The following is a 23,775-nucleotide window of genomic DNA, read 5'->3' on the forward strand; positions in this document are numbered from 1 at the left end:
AACGGTGACCAACACCAACAAATTTGGTAAGTAGTTGGCTAACTTCAACAAACGTTATAACTAGCTGAAGCAGTAGTTACTCTTGAAGACAGTGATGTATTTGTGGATTCTATATGTCTCAATGAAAAACTATTTTTTTTTTGCTGCAAATAAACAAAATTGATGCCATTAGAAGTTTATCAAGTTGACCAACAAGTTCAAATAAGATGTCATCGAGATTTTCTTCTAGATATCGTAGAAGACAAAGGGCTGAAGCGTCGATTCCTCGAGAAGATCCGTTATCTGAACAGCTTGATGAAATTGCCGAATTGGCATCCAGTTTACACTCACCCGTAGCTGAACCTTTACCCGGTTCAGCTACTTCTTTGGAAGAGAGTGAATTAGAAAGAGAGGAGACAAAGAATGCTAGTGTACAAGGGCTTATTGCAAGCACAGAAGAGATCAACCAAGAGCTGGGTGAAGAGGCCAGTGTTGGTATACCATACTCTGACGAATTTCCAAGGGTTGAGACCCCCCAAGATGCTGTTATACCATTGTCTCCAACTGGTAATTGTAACATTTTCCGAAGGATTTGGAACGGGCTCCGGTGTGCATTCCAAGAAGACGATTCGCCAGAGAGACAACCATTATTACCAATACACAACGGAGAAACAAATGGTGGTGGAGCTTCAAGAGAAGGAACTTTTATTGAATTTATTTGGAATCATATGTTGACCGAATCAATGAGAGAATATTTAGGCAATCATCGTAATTTGATTTTGTTAATAATTATTGTGATTTTAGCTGTTGTTACAATTATAGCTTATTTTACTGGTACATTAAGATACTTGGTATTATACTTGCGAATGATTATATGTTGGATGGCTAACATATTTTACGAAAATGAATCTCCGTTCAAGTCGATATGTCGAATTTAATTTGTAATTTGATTAAATAGATATATGTACAAGGAAAGTTTATATATATAAATATATATGTTTGTGAAATAAAAAGATTAATTATCAGTTCTTCTTGGTTTACCTCTAACCAACATTTTGTTTGGATTTGCTTTAGTTCTAGTTTTAGAGAATTTCTTAAGACCCCACATAGATTGAGTAAATTTATTCGACTTGGATTTACCTCTACCACCACCATGAGGATGATCATGAGCATTCATAGCCACCCCTCTTACTTGAGGTCTAAAACCTCTATGACGACTTCTACCAGCTTTACCCCAGGAGATAGCTGAATGTTCGCTATTAGACACGGTACCTAAGGTGGCATGACTTTCAAGATGAACATAACGTTGTTCACCAGAAGATAACTTGACGAGGGCTTTTCTTTGATCAGGTAATTTAGCTAATAATCTACCAAAAGCACCGGCAGATCTAATAAATTGACCTTTCCCACCAGGACGAATACCTATATTATGTATAATAGAACCGGTTGGTAACATTTTCAAAGGTAAACAGTTTCCCCTTTTCATAATACGAGAGTTCAATAAAGCTTCATCTATTTCACCATTATTCAGTTGTTTCATTTCTTGAACAAAATCTTCTGGTAATCCACTTCTGAAAGATTCAACTTCATCTCCAGCTCTTAACCCGTTTGCAGCCAAAATATACGATAAGTCTCCTGATTCCTCGTGTTTCAACAATGCGATATGTCCCGATCTATTTGGATCATATTCTATTCTAACGACTGTTTGAACCCCGGGTCTTAAACGATAAGAGTCCACAAATCTGGCTCTTTGTTTATGTCCACCACCTCTACCACGAACGGTGATCTTCCCCTGGTTGTTTCTACCGGCGGTTTTCTTCTTGGCTGCGGTCAATTCTCTCACTGGTTGTCCTTTATGTAAATGGGGATGAACTGGTTTCTTGAAATGTGTGGATCCTGGTTGTAAGTGTCCGTTAGCGTACGACTTTAGTTCGATGGATTGTAAAGTCAATTTTCTTTGCTTTCTATAAATCTCGTCCCTTTTTTCTAATTCAGTCAAGCTGTTTCCTTCTAATGATTCAAATGGTTGGCTTGGTACGATTGGTTCAGTTGATGCTGCTGCTGCTGCTGCTGCACCAGCACTGCTCTGGTGACGTACTAAAACCGACCATGGCTGGGCCACCGCACGCAACCCCCTGATACCTCTGGTTATAGATATCATCCTCTGGCAATCAGTCGTATGTTTAAATGAACTGAAAAATCAATTGAAAGTTAAAAAAAAAAAATGTTACTGAAAAATTCAACTCAGAAAATGGATTTCGCTGACATAAGCAGCACCTCCCCAAAAGGGTAATGTGCTCAGATATACTGCGGCCGGGGCCATGCACCCGTGCATCCCCATACTTAAGCAGGGAAAGTCTCGCAGTAAAAACAGTCCCTAACATTAAAAGTGTTGTCCAGTAAAAATTGAGAAATGAAGGGAAAAAAAACTATGAGAATACGCTTTTACCATACAAAAAAGAGAAAGGAAATGCGAATCAGTGCCGATTTTTTTTCAATTTCTAAATAAAAGTGAGTTTATATTATCATTCTTAGGTATTAATTCATTAATCAATTACAAAAGATGATGTCTGCTCGTGTATTCACCCGTTCCATGGCTTCAGCAGCCAAGTCAATTAAGCCACCAGTTCAATTATTTGGTATTGATGGTACTTATGCCAATGCTTTATACTCAGCATCCGTTCAAGATTCCTCAGTTGAAAGCAGTTTCCAAGGTTTAACCAAGATTAATGAATTATTAAAGACTGATGGTAAAGTTAATGAATTTTTAATCAATCCATCTTTAACTAAAGAAGATAGAAGTATTGTCATTGATACTATTGCTTCTAAGTTGGGATTAGATAAAACTCTTGTTAATTTCTTACAAGTTTTATCAGAAAACAATAGATTGACTGAATTTGAAAGTATTTTTGAAAAATACTCTGTTTTAAATGATGCTGCTAAAGGTATTGTTAAGGCTAAAATTACTTCTGCTAAACCTTTGGATTCAAAAATCTTGAAAAAATTACAAACTTCCATTGGTAAATCTTCATTCGTTGGCGAAGGTAAAACTTTAGAACTTGCCAATGAAGTTAACCCAGATATCTTGGGTGGTTTAATTGTTGATGTTGGTGAAAAAACGGTTGATTTATCCATCTACTCTAAAGTTTCAAGATTAAACCAAACTTTAAACGAAGCTTTGTAAGCTTTTCAACTGATAAGATATTAGAAAAGCAAAAAACCAGAATTTCACTTTAGAGAATCGTGACGAAATTTATGTTCCTATCTTGATGTATCAAAGAATACGAAAACTATTCCAATTCAATTTTTTTTTTCACTCATATATACCTATCTCGATATTTGTCTATATGTTTGATTGAAAGTATATAATTAAAATAAACAAGAATTACTTTATTAATTTGTAGAATTATCATTAGTTACAATATTGTGTAGAATAAAGTAGTGAATAATTGAACAAGAAAAAAAGGCGTGATATTCCAACAGCGCATCAATACTAAACGAACACTTCAATTCCTTCAACCCTGGTTCAGTGCTTTAAGGATGTCATATAAGAAACCATTGAATGTGTTCAAATGGTCAGTGACCGTTATCACCTTGATCCTCAATGTATTTATATATTTTTATCCAGAAATTTTGAATAAACCTGACCAATGTAACTGGCATAAATTCGAAGATGAACAACCATCAATTGATTTGATGAGTAATGTTGAAATTTTGAATAATGAATTGATCCCAGATTACCTATTGGAAAAATTATTATTGAATTTTCCATCTTTGCAATTGAATAAATCAGAACCTTTAAGTCCATATTATGATTCAAAAGTTAAAGATATTAATATGTTATTATTTGGTGATCCTCAAATCAATGGTAATTGGAAACTGACCAAGTATATTAAAAGACTTGATAATTATGGTAATGATTATTACTTGGGCCATATATATAATATCATGCAAAACAGATTGAAACCAAGTCATGTCGCTGTTATGGGTGATTTATTTTCATCTCAATGGATCTTTGACTCTGAATTTTATAATAGAACTTATAGATTTGTTGAAAGATTATTCCCCCGTCCTTTAGATTATAAGAAAAATGTTATTGATACTTGGTCTAAACATGAAAATTATGATTGGCCTAATTTTATGGAGAATGAACATGCTATGGATCCAATTCACAGATTCAATTCAAGAGTTTATAATGATTTATATGATTGGTTTAATAAAGATGAAAAATTTCCAAATTTTGAAAATCCTTTATTCATTAATTTAACCGGTAATCATGATATTGGTTATAGTGGTGATGCTACTTGGCAACACATGGCAAGATTTCATCATTTATTTGGTCAAAATAATTACGTTATTAACTATAATAAAGGTACTCCAGAAGAATGGAGATTGGTTGTCCTTGATTCCTTAACAATGGAGGGACCTGCTTTACAGCAAGAATTTGTTGATTATACTTGGTCATTTATTGAAAATTTAGAAAAATATGAAAATCCAAATTTTAAAGGTTCAACCATCTTATTAACTCATATTCCTTTCTATAAAAAAGAAGGTTTATGTACTGATGGTCCTCAACACATTTATTATTTTAATAATACTAATGAGCCTTATAAAAATGGAAAATTAAGAAGTCAAAATCACCTTAGTTACGAAACAAGTCAAAAAGTTCTAAACATTGTCTTCCCAAATGATGATAAAGAAGGAATCATTTTAACTGGTCATGATCATACTGGCTGTGATAATTGGTATAATTTTAATAACGATGTTTGGGAAGCATCCAAAACAAAAAATAATGATAATCGTCAATCAGTAAGAGAAATTGTTGTTCAATCAATGATGGGTGATTTCAATGGTCAAACCGGGATCTTAACTGGTCATTTTGACTACTTACAGAACAACTGGAAATTCGAATTCTCTTATTGTTCCTTCACCGTTCAGCATTGGTGGTGGGCAACTAAAGTGTTCAGCTTGGTCTCAATCTTATTACACTCAATCGCCTTTTTAGCTCGCTAGCCTTTATAGTTAGTTTGCTACGATTAGTATTATGAAAGTATCAAAAATCATATAGGTTATTTATTTTCGTTATTCTACGTAGAATTTTTTTTTTTTTTTTGCGGCATTAATCATAAATATTGCAACCTATGCTTCACCATCCTTACTTGCTTCTTGATCAACGTCTTCACCTTCCTCGCGCTCTTCATTTCTCAAATCCTTCTCATTGCTCTCAACTTCTTCAGGCTTTGCTTTTAAATCATCCACTTCTTGCTTCAACTCTTCACCATTCAATGCTTCATCCTTGGCTTCGTCACCAGCAGCCTCAGCATCTTCAGCTTTGAAAACCTTGTCGTCTTCTTGACCCAATTCTTCTTCTTGCTCTTCATTCTTATCGTCCAAAACTTGTTTAACTTCGTCATCGACCTCGGGTTCCTCTTTTGCTTCTTCTAAACCATCGACATCAGAACCAATTTCACCAAAACTTGCTTCTGGACTGATACCCACCTTCTTAATAGCCAACTTACCATTCTTAAATACCCAATGTGATCTGGTGACACCACTTTGAGGAGTCTTTTTAGCACCCAATAACCCAATAAACTCTCTTTTAGGGTCACTCAATAAAGAATACTGCAAATTCTGCTTGGTAATAAACTTTTTCTGGGCTGATGGTGAATCTGCAGAGATCCCAACAACAGTGACATGCTTCAGAGCCAAACTTTCGTAAGAATCTCTGAATCCACAAGCTTGTCTAGTACAACCAGGGGTTGAAGCTTTTGGATAAGCAAATATAGCAAGATAAGTGGTTTTGGAAGCCAATTCACTCAATTGGACCTCCTCGTCATCTTCATTTTTCAACACCAAGTCAGGAATACTGTCCCCAACCTCTAATTGCTTTTCCAGCTTTGGTACCGATTGACCATCGGAAGCTTTAGCCTTTTTGGCAACTGGCTCGGTGCTCGATGGTGGAGAAGGATTTTGTATTCTACTTGAACGACGTAATTCAACCATTATGGTACCTAAGATGAATCGTAACTTCAAAGTCAATTGATTAAAGAAAAGTATTAGTACGGCAAAATTTCAATTGAAAGATGTGGAGTTGCAATGGCTTTATACCAAATGAAAGCGAAAAAAATCGAAGGATGCGGAAACAATGCGAAAAAAGTGCAGTAAACTGACGAAATATTGCCCTTATGTTAGTAACCTTACTTGAAGAGCAATACCTATTTAGCAAGGGCAATACTGAAGATTGATATGTCAGTGCTATGGAATTAGCCCTTGAGCTTGACTCACGAGCTATGCTGCCCAACTGACGGGTCAAGCACCTTGCTCTGTAGTCATTGACAAGATAGAACCCCGAAGAATTGCTCAGAAGTGCCATTGGAGTCTTCTGGCACCTGCACTAACTCTGACTAAGAACATGCTTGGTAGGGGAACTAAGGCCAACAGGGCCAAACAGGAGGTGAGATTGGGGTCTGGTAATGGAACTAACCTGCTCCAGCCACCAGTACACCCAACACGAATGGCTGTGTGGACCATTGGTTGCTCTTTTGGCCGATACACCAGCTGCTAGATCAATCCGCTACTTCCTAAGAGCCTTGATCCCTCTGGCTAAACCTTGTCTTGATATCCAGTCTTGCACCCGTACACCCGCTAAACCAAAGTACCAACCATTAGCTAATGTGAATGGGCCGGTTCGAACAAGCCGGCTACCATTACAGTTTTGGAGGTGGAAAGGCATTCCAGCTAAACTGAAGCCACTGAAGAGTCGATTCAGATAGGAAAGCGGGTTGACAGGTGTATATTAAGACGTTGCAACCCAAATGTGATACATCACCATGATTGACAGCCAAAATTCCATTAGCGTGATTTCACATCGGTATAAATATTGAACAATTGTTCCCACCCAGCTAGAATCACGCCTCCGAATCAAGTGTGATGTCTAGCTCGCTCTCCTCTATGCTATCAACAACTGAGTTGTTAAACTCCTATACTTACTTGGCAGGAAACCGAGCTGACAGTTTGGCCATAATTGACTATGAGTTAGAATCTCCCTTGGGATCACCTCTAGGATCTAGTACTCCATTCCCCCCAGCGGTCCACTGCGGGTTCAAGGCCAGCGTTGACTCAAGAGAGTCTTTGGATTTGGTGAACTCATTACTTCTGATGAGACACTACATCACCGACCAGAAAGTCAAGAAAAGCATTCCCAGATCGATTGCAAATCCATTCGATGCTAACTGCCCGGCTCCATCAAAGTCGCTAAGCTCCGTCTTACCACCCGTACCAAAGGGAAGACCATTTTCCTTTTCGTTGAATGCCCGGTTCTATATTCATTCTTCAATTAATGATCTATGTTGTCATCTCAAAAATAAACTGTCCTTCACCTATAAAGTTGAAAACTCCACTCATCACCACGAAATATCCAAAAATGTGGTTAGAAATCATAAAAATATAATCTTCAATCTACCAAAATCATCAAATATATATACGAAACTATGTGATGCATTCAAAATCAAAAAATTCAAATTCGTGAAAGTAGTCCGCGATGTGCACGGTAGGTTGATGAAGATCGAGTCGGTTACTCCTCCGTCTGGCCAACTTGTCAACTCGAATTGGATCAAATCAAATATCTGCTACCCGAGATATAAATCAAATATGAAAATGCATCTTGTCATCTCGGATTACTCCAATGAAGAATCGATATATTTCAATGAAAGTTTCAAAGCAATTGACCTGGGATTGTCGTCGAACTCAAATCGGATCGTGAAATTGGTCACTTCCTTCTGATCTTGGGTTCTACCTCACGCTTTTTGTTAATTTTGTCTAGATTGTCTAGAGTATTCATATCCTGATCTTATTATTCGTATTTTTGTTGTAATAATGCGGCTTTACCTCCATTTTCATTCAATTTACTTTTTTTTTTTTTTCTTTTTGGCTTACTCCTTATTGTTGATCCTAGATTGTAAACCCTACCTTATCGTTGAGCTTTGTGCCATGAAGAAATTACTACGCAAATCCAAGTCTAGGTCTCATTCAAGTGATGATTGCAATACTGGTGGCAGGCCACAGTTGAATAGTAGAAGACTTAGCTTACCAAATGATTTCTCGTTTGAATTAATCCATTCTGCTCATGGCAATAGGGATAATACAACTAGAACTTCGTTGATTGCTACTGACGAAGGCTTATCCCCAAACACTTCTGCTCAGGATAATGAGTCAATTGCATTATCGGATGCAGAAACTTTATTAGTTGATAAAAGACAGAGGTTGATTCTTCAAGATACTTTTGAAGAAAATTTCACTCATTATCTCCCCTTTCTAATGAGACGATATCGAATGGAAGAAGAGAGCACATCAGGAAATAATGGGACAATGGAGCCGAACCATATAAGTGAGGAGTTTGATGATGACGATGAATCTACCATCTATAATGATTCTATTGGTGGGAATTTTGAGACAAGATATAATCGATTGAATAGCGAGTTACCTTTAGGAATATCATTACCATCGCCATTACGGACAAAAGTTTTTAATAAACCAGCTTCCAGCTTCACATTGAAGAGAGAAATCATAGTAGTGAACGAGTTCATCAAAAATAATTATTTAATCTTTATGAATCAAGAATCTTTCAAGAAATTCAAGGAGCTAAAGTCAAGAAAGAAATCTAGAAATAATTCAGTCATAGTGTACGATGAAGAAAACAATATCAAAAGACTTTCAAATATTGAAAACGATAGTTTACTTTTAAATACTCATGATTCTATCGGCGATAATATAATCGACAATAGGTCTCACATAATCCCACTAGAGTATAAAGTCAAAGGAGAGGCATTGCCAGTATTTAAGATCCAAACTCCCTATATGTCGTCCTTTCGTAAACACGTACCATATATGATATTCAAAAGATTTAGAGAAGTTCCATTAAAACCAGTGCTACAAGAAAATCAAGATCACGATGATGAATACGAATCTTATAGTTTTTGCACGGTACATTTGAAGCATTTTCAATTGGTGAAACGATATATCTTCAATTTTACTCCGTTGCATGGAGAAGAATTCAAGATCATATTATTTCAACATAATACTAAACCATTCTGTGATTTTGAATATAAAAATACTAGATTTAGAATAGTCGGTACATCTTTAGCAGCCGGATTTATATTTAGTTATAATCCGAATATGAAATTGTTTATTATCGATCAAAACAGTCCCTCTTTAGTTGACAAGATGATAAACAAATCCCCAGGACTCGAGATTTCATCCTTGTTAAGACGAAGAAGTTCTAATGACGATGTAAATGGTTCCCGAAAAAATAGCACCATCGAGGTTTCAGCAAAGAGTGGCCATAATAATTTATCGACAAACTCTTCATCTCCTCCACCAGCTACCAACGCATCTAATGATCCTAGTGGCGACCTATCTGATTTTTCAACTTTTACTAATCCATATCCAGATCCCTCCTGTCCTTTATTAGAAGACTGTGGTACTTTTTGCTACGGAATAGACTCCATTAGTAGCAGGTCGTATATTCCTAATGATTCCCCACCTTTCGCTAGCTTCAAAGATGCTCAATCATATACCAATCAATCTTTCTTACCAAAGAAGTACGCCGAGAACGGTAAAATTGAGATATATCAGGATATAAATACTTTCACTGAATCAAATCATAACGAAAGTAGCACTTTCTCAATTGACTTGGATACTTTAGTGTTGAACGTGATCATATTGACATTGATGGAGAATAATTTGAGAAATGCAAATAAGAATGGAACGAGTGGGTTTGCAACCAGATTAAGCCACCTCCCAAATATACCTACTTCGTATAACCAGTTTACCATGTCTGCTTCTGTACTATAGTTGTTCCTGGTTTAATTCTATTAATTTGAACAATGAAATTTTCTGCCTTTGGCTAAACCTTTTTAATTAATATCTAACTTTCAATTCTAATATACGCTTGTTCGTCGTCTTTTCAAACGATTCCTCTTGCAAGGCAATAAAAATGAAAGTGGCCTACAACAAGTACGAAAATAGTGATATCTATAAGCTAAATAAATAAAATAAATAAAATAAGTAAATTTAGAATTCATGCTGTGTAATAGCCTCTAATAAGGAATTTGCCTCTGGCTTTTCAGCAACAACCTTAGGTGTAATGCCTTTATTTTCCAAATACTCTTTTGTAGTAGGTCCAATTGAAGCAATGTTGAAGCTCTGACTTCCACCGTTTGCCAAAATATGATCAATAATAACTTCTGTACCTTGAGGACTGAAAAACACAATCCAATGGTGTGGATCTTGTTGCATATGCTTCAATTGGTCGAAATTGTCAATAATATCATCCCTAGATGCTGTTCTGTAAACAACTTTTTCTTTAAACTTGATCCCAGCAGACAATAATTTCTTTGGTATTATATCTCTTCTAATCTCTCCTGTGAAAAACATTATAGGATGCTCCGCTTCTTTATCAATCCCATTTTCCTGGTAATCGTCTATAATTATATCAGATAAGATGGCCCCATTTCCAGCATCATGACCACCTCGAATGTTTTTAAACCCACTTTCCATCAAGATCTTGGAAGTGGCCGGTCCAACAGTATACCCAACTTTTTTCCAGATTGACTTCGAGACTTCTTCATCACAATCTTGTATACATTCATTAAACACTTCTACCGCCCTTTGACTCGTGACTATGAATGTGTTCGTCTGGTTCAAGAATTCATCACTGATTAAATACTCCCGCAACCCTTCTTTGTCTACTGGTGAGTGCTCAAGTAAGGGCAAGAATTGTGGGGTTATGCTTTTGGATGAAAATACTTCCTGGTAAGGATCCCGTGGCGTGGTCTTGTTTTTCAATAAAAGAATGCTGTTAACCATTGTCGACTTATATGAAAAGACTGGATAGCAATCGGTGCAACACTATTGATCGTGATAGGCTGGTCGAGGAAAGCTCAGAATTGTCTTCAAACAAAAATGAAAAATGCAAGATCAGAAAATTTGCAATGAGAAAAATCATGAACTTTTTTTTTTTTTCGGTTTTTTCGTTTGATTACGTCTTAAAGTTGATCATGCTGTTAAATCGGCCTTGGGCTATTTTACAGATATCGAAAGTCACTTTCAGACTTGAAAATATCTCGTGCCTAAAAAAGATATATATATTGAATTAAGGGGTGCTGCGTAGTAACAGCTAGAACGAGAGACGTAATAAGAACACATGATGAAAGAACACACCAAAGAATAGAAAAGGAAACAGACGAAAGCAGAGTAGTATAACCAGTACTCATAAAGGGAAACAAAACACAAACGGAAACCAAATAGAAATAAAAAGTCCACGATATATAACTGAAAACAAAAAAAAAAAACATAATAGAACAAAAAAATTGAAAATAAATTAAAATAAAAGCATAAGTCTAGGGTAGCCGATTAAAAAGCATCACTAATTAGCCACTTCTTCATTCAAAATTCTTCTTGTTGCATGTAATACACGTTCGTTAGAATTCTTGAATACACGCCCGAGTCTTTCATTACCAATCATTAAATTACCAAAACAGTTTCTCATAAAAGTTTTGAAATTTTCAATTGATTCAACACGATAACCCATTATTGAAACATATAAGAATAATCCAAGAATAGTGATTAAGATGGGGAACCAGAAGAATAATAACATTTTATCATTTTCCACGGTTTTACGTGGACGATTGATATAAGAAACAACCATATCTTCAGAAGAATCTGAAGCAACTTCTTCCTCTTGAGATGCTGAAGTTCTAAGTTCTTCCGATGAACCTTCAACAGAAAGGTTGAGATTACGTTCAGCTTGAGTCTTAGGTTTAGAAGAATGGAATGATGAAGGTCCAAAAGGGAATAAGTCATCGTAAGAAGGTAATTCGTTGTCTTGATCATTATTGAAAACATTCTTAACTTTTTGCCATAATCCATTACTTGATGATACAGAGTGATCATCTTCTTCATCAGCCATGCTATTGTCATTTAATGGTACAATGGTAGAATTTGAGCTCAGTGGTGCATCTTCAATGGTGGTATCTGCACTAGCAATGGCAGAGTTACGCATTGGGTTTAAATCTTCAATTGAAGATTCAACATCGGAGCTTTCATAATCAGAGTATTCATAATCTTCATAATCATCTTCATAATCATCTTCATTAGCAAAGTCATTTGAATATTCCAAATCTTCATTAGAATCATATTCTGAATCAGCAAAATCAGAAGAATAATTTTCATCGGTATAACCACTAGAAGTTGGTTTAAATTCTTTTCTAACAATATGCCTGTCACCACTTTCTAATTTATTACCAGTCGATTCATTTACTGAATCCTCAATAACCATTTTAGATATATGACGACCATAATTCATGGCAAACATTGAATTAAGTGAATCCAAACTTATAGATTTACTTAATTGATCATTTTCTTCAATTTTTTCACCATTATTTTCATGATTATGGGAATTCTTAAAGTGAGATAAAACATTGGTAGTAAAATCATCGCTATCAATTTCACATTCTTCTAAATTATTAAAAATATCAAGAACATTCAAATCACAATAATCTTTCAAGAATTTATCATTTGAAAGTTTCAAGTTCCAGTTTGATTTACAATCAAGGAAAATATTGATCAAGTCACGATGTCCACACATTGATGCTAAAAATAATGGAGTTAAACCTTGATTATCTTTCAAATCGATTTTACAACCATGAGTAATCAAGAATCTTATCAATTGATTATAATTCTTCAAAGTGGCTAAATGTAATAAAGATTGACCTTCATTATTGCATAGTTGCCAGTTTGGAATTATAATTGGACAATTTGGTAAATCAACCAATGAAAGGAAATTGATCAAAACATCTTCGGTTGATAAGTTAGATTTGGTAAGTCTTTCAACAGCTTTATGGGCACTATCATACCATTCCATATTTTCTTTATTCATGCTTACTTGATTAGTTGAAGATGGGCTAGTAGTCGAATTAGCATTACCATTATTATTGCTATTATTGTTATCAGAACCAACAATTCTCTTAGCGATATTCTTAGCATCTTCAAGTTTACCATTCATTTTCAACCCGACAATTTGAAGTGCCAACTCAATGAGTTGGCGATCGGTGTCATCGGTATAGGTGAAGACTTGTTGTTGTTGGGCGCCACCCAACATCATATTCTCATGGTTTTCAAAACTTACAAGAACCTGACCTGGTTGACTAGCGGGAGGTAAATAAGTGACAATAGTCGTTTCAGACCAGCAATGAGTGGCCAACGCATTATTTGAGCCGAATTTTACTGCTAAACCTGGGCGGAAATTGAACCCTAGTAAAGTAACTTCGATCCCACCTCTTATTGGACCTTGAGCAGGAATGATTCTTTGAATTGAAGGTAAGTTTTGAGTGGTGCCATTATTACTGGTAGGGTTTGTATTAGCTAATGGTTGATTTAATAAAGGTAAACTGAATTGAGGGTGAGGAGGAGCATGAATACCTGAAGGTTGTGGTTGATTGAGTTGATTTGGTTTGAACATAATGTTAGTGGTGGAAGTATTTGTATCGCTATTACTTGTTGGAGAAAATCCATTGACACTACCATTGAACATTGGATTTGATGAATTATTATAGGAATCATCGATTGATAATTTTTTACGTTTCAAACCTCTTTGATCATTATCGGTATTAGTCAAGACTTCGGATGCAGATTCATCAATAGAGTTAGGAGACAATGGATGAATATTATTGACATTTGTATCGGATTGGATATTATTATTAGGATTTGAATTATTGGACTTATTTGTAAAAGAAATTTCATTATCTTTAGTAGAAGAAGTGTTTTTCTTTCTATCCATAATCATTATTGGACTTGAAATTTGTTTAGCCACAACTTGATTAGAGGAATTTTTAATGACAAACAATAATTTAAAACCTTCCGATTCTTTATGATGTCTACAATAACAAATGATTCTAGCGGATAATTCCAAAGATTTACTTAAATCATTATTGAGACCATTAGGAGGGGGGAAAGAAACAATTTCTTTACAATTAAAGATGATTGCCTTTTTCATCATTGATTCATCAGCCCAAGAATTAGGATTATTTTTAACCACACCACCGTTATTATGATTGGGGGAATTACCACTATTTGGATTAGGGGTATTATATTCGGTGTTTAAAGCGGTATTATTTGAATTGTTCGTTTCACTATCATTACCCGATTTTCTTCTGGAAGCTCTTTTTTGTTCTCTTTTAATACATCTTGGACAAATGTTACAAGATTTTGTATAATTTGAAGTTAGAACATAAGTATCAAGATATAACAAGTTTTCCTTTAATTTATCCGATAAACCATTAATAGATTCATTAAGACAAAACTTATTTTTGGAAATAAGATCTTGAGGAATATGTAATAAGATTTGAGGAGGAGGAGGGCTGATTTGAAATTTTAATTTAATTTGGGTTTCCACTCTAGAATAACTTGGTAATTCCGATAATTGTAATTTATAAGGTAATTTAGCCATTTCATTGGCACTAAAATCTAAATAGGAAGCATCGGGGACATCGAGAGAAGGAGGACACGAAATCATATTATGATTACCAAACTTCAATTTCGATAATTCATCTCGTACCACTTCATAATCCGAAAGTTGGTTATTGCTATTATTGGTGCTCGAGGAGGGATTATTATTATTAGGCGACTCATTCAATTGAGGAGTGTTATGGAGACTATTGGAAGCAGAGTGGAACTTATTTTGATAATTATAAGGACTGGCATACAAGCTATTTGAAAAATTGGACGAGTTGTACTGGTGAGGCTCCACATACATATAATCATTGTTCAAAGGAGTTGCCGAGGAAGGCGATTCATTAAATTTAACCGAAGGGTCAATGGTTGAGTTATGACGACTTGAGCTATTGGAATTGTTGTCATCGTACAAGTTTTGAAACAAGTCCTGAGAATCTTCCTTCTTTAGTATACTATTGGGGATTGGGGTGTTATTACCTATGGAATCATAAACTCTTTGGTCTAAGAATTCATCAAGAATATCCTGATCGGCTTCCTCGCTTTGAAGATTGGTTAAAAAATTATGATCCAACAAGTTATTGTCATCTGTAAGTGAAGACATCTTTGAAACTACTCACCAAGATAACTATTGATCATTAACTGGAAGAAAAACCAAGTAGTTCAAGTGTTGATAACTTAAAATGGGTGAAAATAACAGCGGGCGGTTAAAAAAAAAAATGTAAGGAAACACAACAAAATCACTCACACACCCTTGTATCAGACTAAAAAACTGGAAATGGAAAGCCAAACTATTCAAAAGAAACTATTTCTCTATTCTTTCTGAAAGAATCCTGTCGATCGCTACTGATTGTGGGTCGATACCAAAGAATTGTTCTACCCACTTGGAACTCAAAGAAAAGAAATTGTACTTAACGAGATTGTATTCTTTCTCAACAGAATCAGAATCAGATGGCTAAAACAAAAGAATTACTCACCAAGTGTACTAATCACAATATCAATTAATTATTCAATAGGATTCTCGTGATGTTGAGATTCTTTTGATGATGATAGTTTTTTTTTTTTTTTTTTTTTTTTTTATTAGTTTTTTTTTAGTTTTATTTGCGTTTTGCTACAAGCTTTTTTGTTGGACCTGGCCAGAGCTGTGCAGTCCACAATTAAATTTGGGGTACTGCGAGAATCTGAAAGAAAGGCCTTCGCTTTGTCTTTTGTTCTTTAATTTTGTTGGGTTTTTTTGTTCCTTTCTTTTTTTCCTTTCTTTTTTTCCTTTACTTTTTTTTTGTATGTTTTCTTATTGTTGGGCGGGTGCACTACCTGGTGTATGGGTGGATTATTGGGGTACGGAGGTTTTGTAATGGTACGGGTGTTTGTCTTTTGATCACGTGCGGTTTTCCTTTTTTTTTTTTTTGTTTTTTTTCACTTTTTGTTCACTGAAATTGAAAGTATCGACGAAAACAGTTTACACTATCCATATCCTTGACATTGACCATGCCTAAGAATACATTGTATGTCACTGGTTTTTCCAAAGAGTCCAAGGCAGCCGACTTGGCTCCGGACTTCGAAAAGTACGTATGAACGCCCGAAGTAATTGAGCGGGTGCTAGCTTCTTGATTTTGATTTGATTCTTCTAGCCTGTTGTTTCATACCCGGTATGGGCAGCGTATCTTTGCCTCTATTCTTCTCTGAACCGGTCCCCATCTTAGCTTGATCACCTTACCGTTCCGATTAACGTATGAGATGAGTTCTTTTTCCATTATTCCTCCTGTTCATTCCTATTCCTATTCCTCCTCCTATTCCCATTCCTCCTTCTATTCCTATTCCTCCTCCTATTCCTCCTCCTATTCCTATTTATTTTCCTATTTATTTTCCTATTTATTTTCCTATTTGTTTTCCTATTTGTTTTCCTATTTGTTTTCCTATTTGTTTTCCTATTTGTTTTCCTATTTGTTTTCCTATTTATTTTCCTATTTGTTTTCCTATTTGTTTCCGTTCAGTTGAAGATTCAAAAATCAAATTCCATTCCCAATGTCCATAACTAACTATTATTTTGTCCAGGTATGGTGATCTTGTAAGATTAGATATTCCTCCTCCAAGAACTGATGATGGTGAAAAATACGCGTTTGTTGAATATAAAAATGCCGAGGATTGTGAAAAAGCTTTGGAACTCGATGGTAAACAGTTACCTTACGCTTTGAAAGATGGCTTGGTTGTTCAACAAGCTAGATCTGATCCCTTCTCGGTGAGAAGAGGGGGGTTCAGAGGCCGTGGTGGCTACGGCTACGCTCCAAGAGGTGGCTACGGTTATGCCCCTAGAGGTGGCTACGGGGGTTACGGTCCTCCTCCAAGAAGAGGTGGGTATGGCTCTTATGGTCCCCCTCCTCCAAGAGGTGGCTACGGCTACGGTGGCTACGGTGGTTATGCCCCTAGAGGTGGTTATGGCTATGCCCCTAGGGGCGATTATGGTTACGCTCCAAGAGGTGACTATGGCCGTGGTGGTTATGCCTCCAGAGGCGATCGTGAATATCGTTCTGGTCGTGGTGCTCATTTAAGAGAACCTACCTATGATAATCGTGCAGGTAATGATAGATATTCTCGTGAAGACTCTTCTTCTCGTGGTCCCAATGAAGAATCAAATGGTGCTGATGATCGTGACAGACCTGAAGCCGGTGATGGCTTCGCTAGAGGCCGTTATTCTCGTTCTCCTTCAAGATCTCCTGTTAGAAGAGACAGATCAAGATCTCCTGAACGTTATTAATGATCTTTTGTTCCAATTCCCTCCCAAAATCAAAAGTTTCGTGTATAGTTTCTGTAATTTGTAGTATACTTCAATATATAAATAGTAACAATTGAAAGAAAAAAAAATTTTTTTTACCGCTAATTTTGCAACCACGGGACCGCATTTACAGTATTTATAGCAAACATGATATATAACATAAAATATAAACTCTAAAAAAGAGAATAGATGATAGAAATTAAATAATTGACTATGGAAATCGAACATCAAGTTGATTTAAGAGAACGGAAATATTACTTTCTTTTTGTTGAGGAAGCAACTACATCAATGATTTGAGAAACAACTCCTGGGTTAGATAAAGTTGAGATATCACCTAATTGATCTTGTTCACCAGCCAAAACTTTTCTTAAGATTCTTCTCATAATTTTACCAGATCTTGTTTTAGGTAAATCATCAACAATTAAAATTAATTTTGGTGCAGCAAAAGGACCAATTTCTTTACGAACAGTCAAAATTAATTCCTTCTTTATAGCATCGAGATCATCAACCTTAACTGAATCCTTCAAAGAAACATATGCAGCGACAGCTTGACCAGTCAAGTCATCAGCATAACCAACAACGGCACTTTCACCAACCATATCATGTTCGATGATAGCAGCTTCAATTTCAGCAGTTGATAAACGATGACCACTTACATTAACCACATCATCAACACGACCCAAGATCCAATAAAATCCATCAGTATCACGAGCTGCACCATCACCAGAAAAATAATAATTTGGATAAGGTTTCAAATAAGTTTCAATATAACGAGCATAGTCATTATAAATACCTCTTGTGATTGAAGGCCAGGCATTTTTAATGGCAAGAACCCCTTCAGCATTATTTTCAGTTAATTCTTGACCAGTAACTGGATCCAAAATTTTTGGTAAAATCCCAAAAAATGGTAAAGAAGCAGAACCAGGCTTAGTATTAGTGATACCAGCCAAGGGAGTTAATAAGTGAGAACCGGATTCAGTTTGCCAATAAGTATCGACAATATGAGCTTTACCTCGGCCAATGTTATCATTATACCAATGCCAGACTTCAGCAGCAATTGGTTCCCCAACACTACCCAAAACTCTAATTGAATCTAATTTATATTTTTCAACAAAAGAAGTACCAGCACGCTTTAATAAACGTAAAGCAGTGGGTGCAACATAAAATTGATTAACTTTATATTGATCGACAATTTCCCAATAACGAGAATAATTTGGATAAGCAGGAGTCCCTTCGAAAACCACGGTGGTGGCCCCGTTTAATAAAGGCCCATAAACGACATAGGTATGACCAGTGATCCAACCAATATCACCAGCGGTGAAGATAACATCATCTTCATGAACGTCAAAAGTGTATTTCGTAGAAAGTAAAGCGCCTAATAAATAACCAGCGGTGTTATGCTGAACCCCCTTTGGCTTACCGGTGGAACCAGAAGTATATAATAAGAATAAAGGATCTTCGGAATTGACTGGAACTGGAGGATAATAATTACCATATTTTTCCATTTCTTCATGCCACCATAAATCACGGCCCGCATTAAAAGGAACATGGGGGTTGGCGGTACGTTGGAAAACCAAAACATTACGAACATTAGGAGTATCTTTCAAAGCATCATCAACGATTTTTTTGGTTTCAATAGTTTTACCACCACGTTTTGATTCATCAGCAGTGATAACCACTCTAGAATCACCATCAATAATACGATCTTTTAAAGAAGTAGAACTAAATCCAGCAAATACAACCGAATGAACTGCCCCAATTCTTGCAATTGCCAACAAAGTGACAATTGCTTCGGGAATCATTGGTAAATAAACGGCCACCGAGTCCCCCTTTTTAACTCCCAATTTGGTAAGACATTGAGATAATTTTGAAATCTTCTTTAATAATTCTCCATAACTAATAACTGCCCCCTGGTTAATTTCATCACCTTCATATATGATTGCTGGTTTATTTGGATTTTTCAAAGCCCAACGATCAACTGCATTATAACATGCATTTAATTGACCGTTAATAAACCAAGCAGGAATGTCACCATCTTTAAAATCATCTTTAGGGTCTTGTGGGAAACGAGCACTAGTAAATGGTCGATCCCAATGTAAGAATTGTTGTGCCTGGTCGCCGAAAAAAGTATTTGGGTCTTCAACCGATTGTTTATACAATTTTTCGTAAGTTGCAAAATCAGCCAAGTTTGGCTTGGAACTAGAACGCTCAACAAAACCTTTGGGGGGTTGCTGAGGTCTTTCGTGATCTAAAGTGAGATGTGGATTAGTGGATTCTGGCATCTTCAGGATCAAAAGAATAAGCTAGACCTATAAGATGAAAAGAAAGAATTTCACAGAAAGATCAAATACCAAATCTGGGGGAGGGGCATCCAGATCTATTTATACTAAAAAAGCTCAAAATAACTCAGGATATCGGACTTGGTTATACCAATCGATTGTTAAAAGCATAAAACACTAATTTATGCTCGGAGTGCCCGACTACCCCCACAACGTTATGGGCAGCGTTGCCGGAGTTTAGCCAATCATCGATTATTATGATCTTAAAGCATCTTGGAATACAATTGTAGTTCTTGTCATTGCAAATGGGTGAAAGGTGTTTGGTTTACCCCACAAAATAGTGCAGCAGTCAAAGAAAAAAATAAGAAACTGTGGGCGGTCGTGTGGATCCAGAATATTTGTTGAGTGTAGGTAAATACCCCTCCTCTGGGGTTGGCTGATATAAGCGTAATAATGGTATGATGAGGGGGGGCGTCCCTTTTATGCGCAAAGATACTTATTCCAGTTAGCTAAGATTGGGTTATCAGTTCGCCTAGTGTTCAGATTGTTTTTACGAGGATACACTTCCGTACATTTTATCTTTTTTAGTAATTGGTGCGGGCACGTAGTTTATTGCGGTACGGATGCATTTAATATTTTTTGTGTTTTTTTTTTTTTGTTTTTGTTGTTGTTTTTGAAAATGTACGGGTGCAGCTGCTTGACAGACGACTCACTACGAACGATAATAAGATTAAACACCAGGGACAATCAATCGGACTGGAGTCAGCTACTCATAGCATCTATAATAAGCTAGGCATTAGCACTTGTGGTTTTTGGTTTTCGCCCGGTCATCCCCCCGTTTTTGAGATGAGTGGAATAGCATTAAAGCTAACGTCATTATTAGTAAGGACAGTGGCAAAGCCAATTGCAACTGCTATTAAAACCCAAGCAAAAGATCATGAGAAATTCAGGAAAACATGTATTAAAATAGCACAGACCATCCATCATACTGATTTAAGGTTGCGTATGTCATTATTGAATGAGAAAAAGATAAAAATTAGACCCCTTAATGATAATAAGGCCATTGAAAACGGGGCTACTTTTATTTCGGAATTTTTCATATTTTCAGTTGCTGGTTCTTTAATTTTCTATGAGAGTTATAGAAGTAGGAAGAAGGCCAGTGATGAAAGAGATGCATTATCTGATGATATTGCTGCTTTACAAAGTGAAATTGAATACATTAAAGATAAATTAGATACCTATAATATCAAACTAGATGATTATATTCTACCTGAAGGAATAAAACCAAAGTATATCGATTTATCCAAGAAGAAGGGACAACCCGTAAAAGAGGAAATAAAAGTAGAAGAATCAACGGTAAAAGAACCAAAGGTAAAAGAACCAAAGGGAAAGGAACCCCCACTGGAATCAAAAGATCCGGTGAAAGCACAACCAGCATAGCTACACTTGTATATATTCATGTAAATACTAGACTTAGATAAATTTTATATTAAACGTAGAAAGAGAAAAAAAAAAACAATATACATAGGTATATATAAACACTTAGAAACAAACTTCAGTATAATACAATTATAGAATTAGAAAACCACTCAAAAAAACAAGGATTATTTTTGCTTCTTTTTTTCAACTTTTAATAATAAAGCTTTATTAATATGAGGCAAAACACCACCATAAGCAATGGTAGCCTTAATCAAGTTATCTAATTCTTCATCTCCTCTAATTGCCAATTGTAAGTGTCTTGGAGTGATTCTTTTAACTTTCAAATCTTTGGCGGCGTTACCAGCTAATTCTAATACTTCTGCAGTCAAATATTCCAAAACAGCAGTCAAGTAAATGGTTGACTTGGATCCAACTCTAATTTTATTTTGAGCAGTTTTTTTCAAATATCTCTTAATTCTACCAACTGGGAATTGTAATCCAGCTCTTGCTGAATGGGATGTAGTGGATTTACTTGGCTCGGATGACTTTCCTTTACCTCCGTGAACTTTACCTTTACCTGACATGACTAAACTAACTCAATTGATTGGGGAAAGAAGAAGAAGTAGGAACTTGTTGATGTTTTTTCTCAGTTTTTTGATATTAAACAAACCAAAAACAAAAAAAAAAAAAAACAATCAAAACAAATCGAAAAACGTAAACAATTGAGAAAAAAAAAATGACATTGCGTGAAGGTTGCAACCTTGTTGGTGTATGGGTGTCCTTTGTAAATGATGGTTACCCGGATTCAACTATTCACTATACTATAAGAACCTAGTTTAGCTATCATGTTTTCAACTTCATTTCGGGACTTACAGAGCTCGGTGCAGATAGAGTCCATGTTCTGGTACCCTTTCAACAATTTGATGAGTTTTACCATATCTTCTCGTTCATCGTCATCACTATATTCACTATCATCATCATAACTCTCAAACAGATGATTTATCAGCTCATCATCGGATTCATCTTCTTCGTCGTTGTCATCACTTTCAAGGGCGTTTTCACTACCGCTGATGAATTCGCTCCCCAGTTCGCTCACATCGTCATCAGTGGTTAATGGTTTCATCATTTGAAAGCCTCGATTTGGTCGGTCAACGTTATATCCAAAACTTACTTTTCTAACATTTTTACCAGTAATTGTAGTCAAATTAGTAGCATTAACCATATTTTGCAATAATTTTTTATCTCCTGATTCATTGGCATTGCTACTATTTCGATGCATTCTTCTTATCAGCTCTCCAAATGATTCTTTCCTATTGCTATCTGATCGAGTTTGATTCCCCACCAGTTTAATTGCATGATCTATTATTGATTCGACTTCTTCGTCATTTTTCCGTTCAACAGCTTTAATCAATGAACCCACCATTGGATATGAATGGACTCGATATATTATTCCTCTTAACATTCCGAAATTTATAAACCGTCTTATATCAATATCTGCCAATTTTTTCCGATGCTGAATATACCATTCCTTGATGGTTTGACCTTGATTTAAAGATCTATATAGAAAAAATAATGTAGCTTTGGAAGGTACTTTAATCGATTTTTTCAATGGTTGAGTTTTACCATTTGATTTATTAATTTCTTCATCTTCTTCAGTTTTATGAAGTCCATTTGGGGTGGTCGATGGAACCAGATTGGCACCTGGATTCTCTAATGATAGTTCTGCGGTGTTAAATTCTTCTCCCGTTACTATATAAGCTTGGCAGTCTTCAGCCATACCATTTAACTTTAAAAAATTCCCAATATTATTGGTTGGTGCATAGATATTACCAAATTGAAAAATATCAGCAATACTTATACACCCATAATGCATCAAGTGCTGTATGCACTGTTTGGTTAATAAATAATCTGCGTCAGCTAACTGACTAATTCTTTTAATCGAATTGATTCCGTTAATATAGGGTAGAATTTTAAGCATGGTCGGATCCCAGTTAACATCAACTAGGGAATTAAGTTTAACGGTGGCTATGGGAACTTGATAAGCCTTGATGTTTATCGGCGGTGGTAATATTGGGAACAACTTAATATCAACACTATTGGCACTGTCTAACGGTATACAACATTCAGAATAATTATTAAGATCCTGATAAATTTGATGGATGAGAGACTCAATTGATGATAACGTGATTTTCTTGATCTTTGAGTGTCCAGGAGTGAAAAAAGTCAATCCTTTAGAAGTATTATTATTATTAAACTCGTTGGCTATGAGTGATGGAATTATAATTTCCCCTGATTCGGTAGTACTTCTAGGATAAAATGATAATTTTTTCTCTAACTTACTCAACATGAAACTTTGTTCTTCTAATACCCTAAACATTTTCCCCATTCTTTTAATTGCTGGCTCGTATGGTGTTGTATCACTATCGTATGGGAAAACAAATCCAAAGTTAAAATTAAAGGAATTACGGGCATAATCTTCACTCTCAATATTGACCGGATAACCTAAAACTCGAAATTTATCGATCTTGAAAGATATCAACTTATTACACAATTGAGGTTTAGGTATAATATAATTCTTAATGGTATCAAAATTGAATAACGAATTATCAGTGATTGCCGAAACATTCGATATTATCGACCCTTCTGGAACTTGATGTATGATCTTGGTACCTTCTGTCGGATGAAACACCGCGTAGAAGATTGCTAGAATGGGGATGAACCCATCATGACTATCCATTATCTTTCAACCAACCTAGAGTAGATTATCTTTATCTCCAGCTTAGTCTCGATTTTTTTTTTTTTTTTTTTCAGTTCGAG

At 35.7% G+C, this 23,775-nt stretch overlaps 14 protein-coding genes across 14 annotated transcripts; 7 read left to right on the forward strand and 7 right to left on the reverse strand.

Moving 5' to 3' along the window:
* Nucleotides 1-206: 206 nt before the first annotated feature.
* On the forward strand, nt 207-917 carry HYPBUDRAFT_148971 (uncharacterized protein; the record flags this gene model as incomplete). Its single annotated transcript, XM_020220167.1, has 1 exon — nt 207-917. One exon carries the CDS (start codon nt 207-209, stop codon nt 915-917), a length of 711 nt encoding a protein of 236 aa, XP_020076285.1.
* HYPBUDRAFT_139876 (mitochondrial 54S ribosomal protein uL2m) lies at nt 916-2,140 on the reverse strand (the record flags this gene model as incomplete). The annotated part of the gene is made up of 1 exon (XM_020219726.1): nt 916-2,140. One exon carries the CDS (start codon nt 2,138-2,140, stop codon nt 995-997), a length of 1,146 nt encoding a protein of 381 aa, XP_020076286.1. The 3' UTR covers nt 916-994.
* A 378-nt stretch (nt 2,141-2,518) lies between these two features.
* ATP5 (F1F0 ATP synthase subunit 5) lies at nt 2,519-3,234 on the forward strand. Its single transcript, XM_020221369.1, has one exon. It carries the CDS (start codon nt 2,546-2,548, stop codon nt 3,161-3,163), a length of 618 nt encoding a protein of 205 aa, XP_020076287.1. The 5' UTR covers nt 2,519-2,545; the 3' UTR covers nt 3,164-3,234.
* Nucleotides 3,235-3,487: 253 nt separating this feature from the next.
* Nucleotides 3,488-5,366, forward strand: HYPBUDRAFT_241252 (uncharacterized protein). Its single transcript, XM_020223274.1, has one exon. It carries the CDS (start codon nt 3,520-3,522, stop codon nt 4,990-4,992), a length of 1,473 nt encoding a protein of 490 aa, XP_020076288.1. The 5' UTR covers nt 3,488-3,519; the 3' UTR covers nt 4,993-5,366.
* DOT5 (thioredoxin peroxidase) lies at nt 5,056-6,217 on the reverse strand. The gene is made up of 3 exons (XM_020223056.1): nt 5,398-6,217; nt 5,259-5,319; nt 5,056-5,162 (listed from the first exon to the last, which is right to left on the reverse strand). The coding sequence occupies exons 1-3, from the start codon at nt 5,980-5,982 to the stop codon at nt 5,119-5,121; spliced, it is 690 nt and encodes a 229-aa protein (XP_020076289.1). The 5' UTR covers nt 5,983-6,217; the 3' UTR covers nt 5,056-5,118.
* A 692-nt stretch (nt 6,218-6,909) lies between these two features.
* HYPBUDRAFT_6508 (uncharacterized protein) lies at nt 6,910-7,761 on the forward strand (the record flags this gene model as incomplete). Its single annotated transcript, XM_020223582.1, has 1 exon — nt 6,910-7,761. One exon carries the CDS (start codon nt 6,910-6,912, stop codon nt 7,759-7,761), a length of 852 nt encoding a protein of 283 aa, XP_020076290.1.
* Nucleotides 7,762-7,921: 160 nt separating this feature from the next.
* HYPBUDRAFT_153102 (uncharacterized protein) lies at nt 7,922-9,984 on the forward strand. Its single transcript, XM_020221370.1, has one exon. It carries the CDS (start codon nt 7,969-7,971, stop codon nt 9,829-9,831), a length of 1,863 nt encoding a protein of 620 aa, XP_020076291.1. The 5' UTR covers nt 7,922-7,968; the 3' UTR covers nt 9,832-9,984.
* Nucleotides 9,985-10,050: 66 nt separating this feature from the next.
* HEM4 (uroporphyrinogen-III synthase) lies at nt 10,051-10,845 on the reverse strand (the record flags this gene model as incomplete). The annotated part of the gene is made up of 1 exon (XM_020218728.1): nt 10,051-10,845. The coding sequence occupies one exon, from the start codon at nt 10,843-10,845 to the stop codon at nt 10,051-10,053; it is 795 nt and encodes a 264-aa protein (XP_020076292.1).
* A 559-nt stretch (nt 10,846-11,404) lies between these two features.
* Nucleotides 11,405-15,091, reverse strand: SPT23 (Spt23p; the record flags this gene model as incomplete). The annotated part of the gene is made up of 1 exon (XM_020220168.1): nt 11,405-15,091. One exon carries the CDS (start codon nt 15,089-15,091, stop codon nt 11,405-11,407), a length of 3,687 nt encoding a protein of 1,228 aa, XP_020076293.1.
* A 742-nt stretch (nt 15,092-15,833) lies between these two features.
* On the forward strand, nt 15,834-17,242 carry SLR1 (Slr1p; the record flags this gene model as incomplete). The annotated part of the gene is made up of 2 exons (XM_020219191.1): nt 15,834-16,052; nt 16,543-17,242. Exons 1-2 carry the CDS (start codon nt 15,976-15,978, stop codon nt 17,240-17,242), a joined length of 777 nt encoding a protein of 258 aa, XP_020076294.1. The 5' UTR covers nt 15,834-15,975.
* Nucleotides 17,243-17,401: 159 nt separating this feature from the next.
* ACS1 (acetate--CoA ligase 1) lies at nt 17,402-19,963 on the reverse strand. The gene has a single exon (XM_020223057.1). It carries the CDS (start codon nt 19,540-19,542, stop codon nt 17,515-17,517), a length of 2,028 nt encoding a protein of 675 aa, XP_020076295.1. The 5' UTR covers nt 19,543-19,963; the 3' UTR covers nt 17,402-17,514.
* Nucleotides 19,964-20,237: 274 nt separating this feature from the next.
* HYPBUDRAFT_139899 (uncharacterized protein) lies at nt 20,238-21,044 on the forward strand. Its single transcript, XM_020219727.1, has one exon. The coding sequence runs from the start codon at nt 20,386-20,388 to the stop codon at nt 20,977-20,979; it is 594 nt and encodes a 197-aa protein (XP_020076296.1). The 5' UTR covers nt 20,238-20,385; the 3' UTR covers nt 20,980-21,044.
* Nucleotides 21,045-21,085: 41 nt separating this feature from the next.
* Nucleotides 21,086-21,673, reverse strand: HTA3 (histone H2AZ). Its single transcript, XM_020221371.1, has one exon. It carries the CDS (start codon nt 21,540-21,542, stop codon nt 21,144-21,146), a length of 399 nt encoding a protein of 132 aa, XP_020076297.1. The 5' UTR covers nt 21,543-21,673; the 3' UTR covers nt 21,086-21,143.
* Nucleotide 21,674: 1 nt separating this feature from the next.
* Nucleotides 21,675-23,696, reverse strand: NPR2 (nitrogen permease regulating protein; the record flags this gene model as incomplete). The annotated part of the gene is made up of 2 exons (XM_020222555.1): nt 21,675-23,220; nt 23,263-23,696. Coding segments are annotated over 2 exons (1,891 nt in total), but the record flags the coding sequence as incomplete, so codon positions are not given.
* Between the last annotated feature and the right edge of the window lie 79 nt (nt 23,697-23,775).

This window comes from Hyphopichia burtonii (assembly GCF_001661395.1).
Source record: "Hyphopichia burtonii NRRL Y-1933 unplaced genomic scaffold HYPBUscaffold_4, whole genome shotgun sequence".
Classification (NCBI taxonomy): Eukaryota; Fungi; Ascomycota; class Pichiomycetes; order Serinales; family Debaryomycetaceae; genus Hyphopichia; species Hyphopichia burtonii.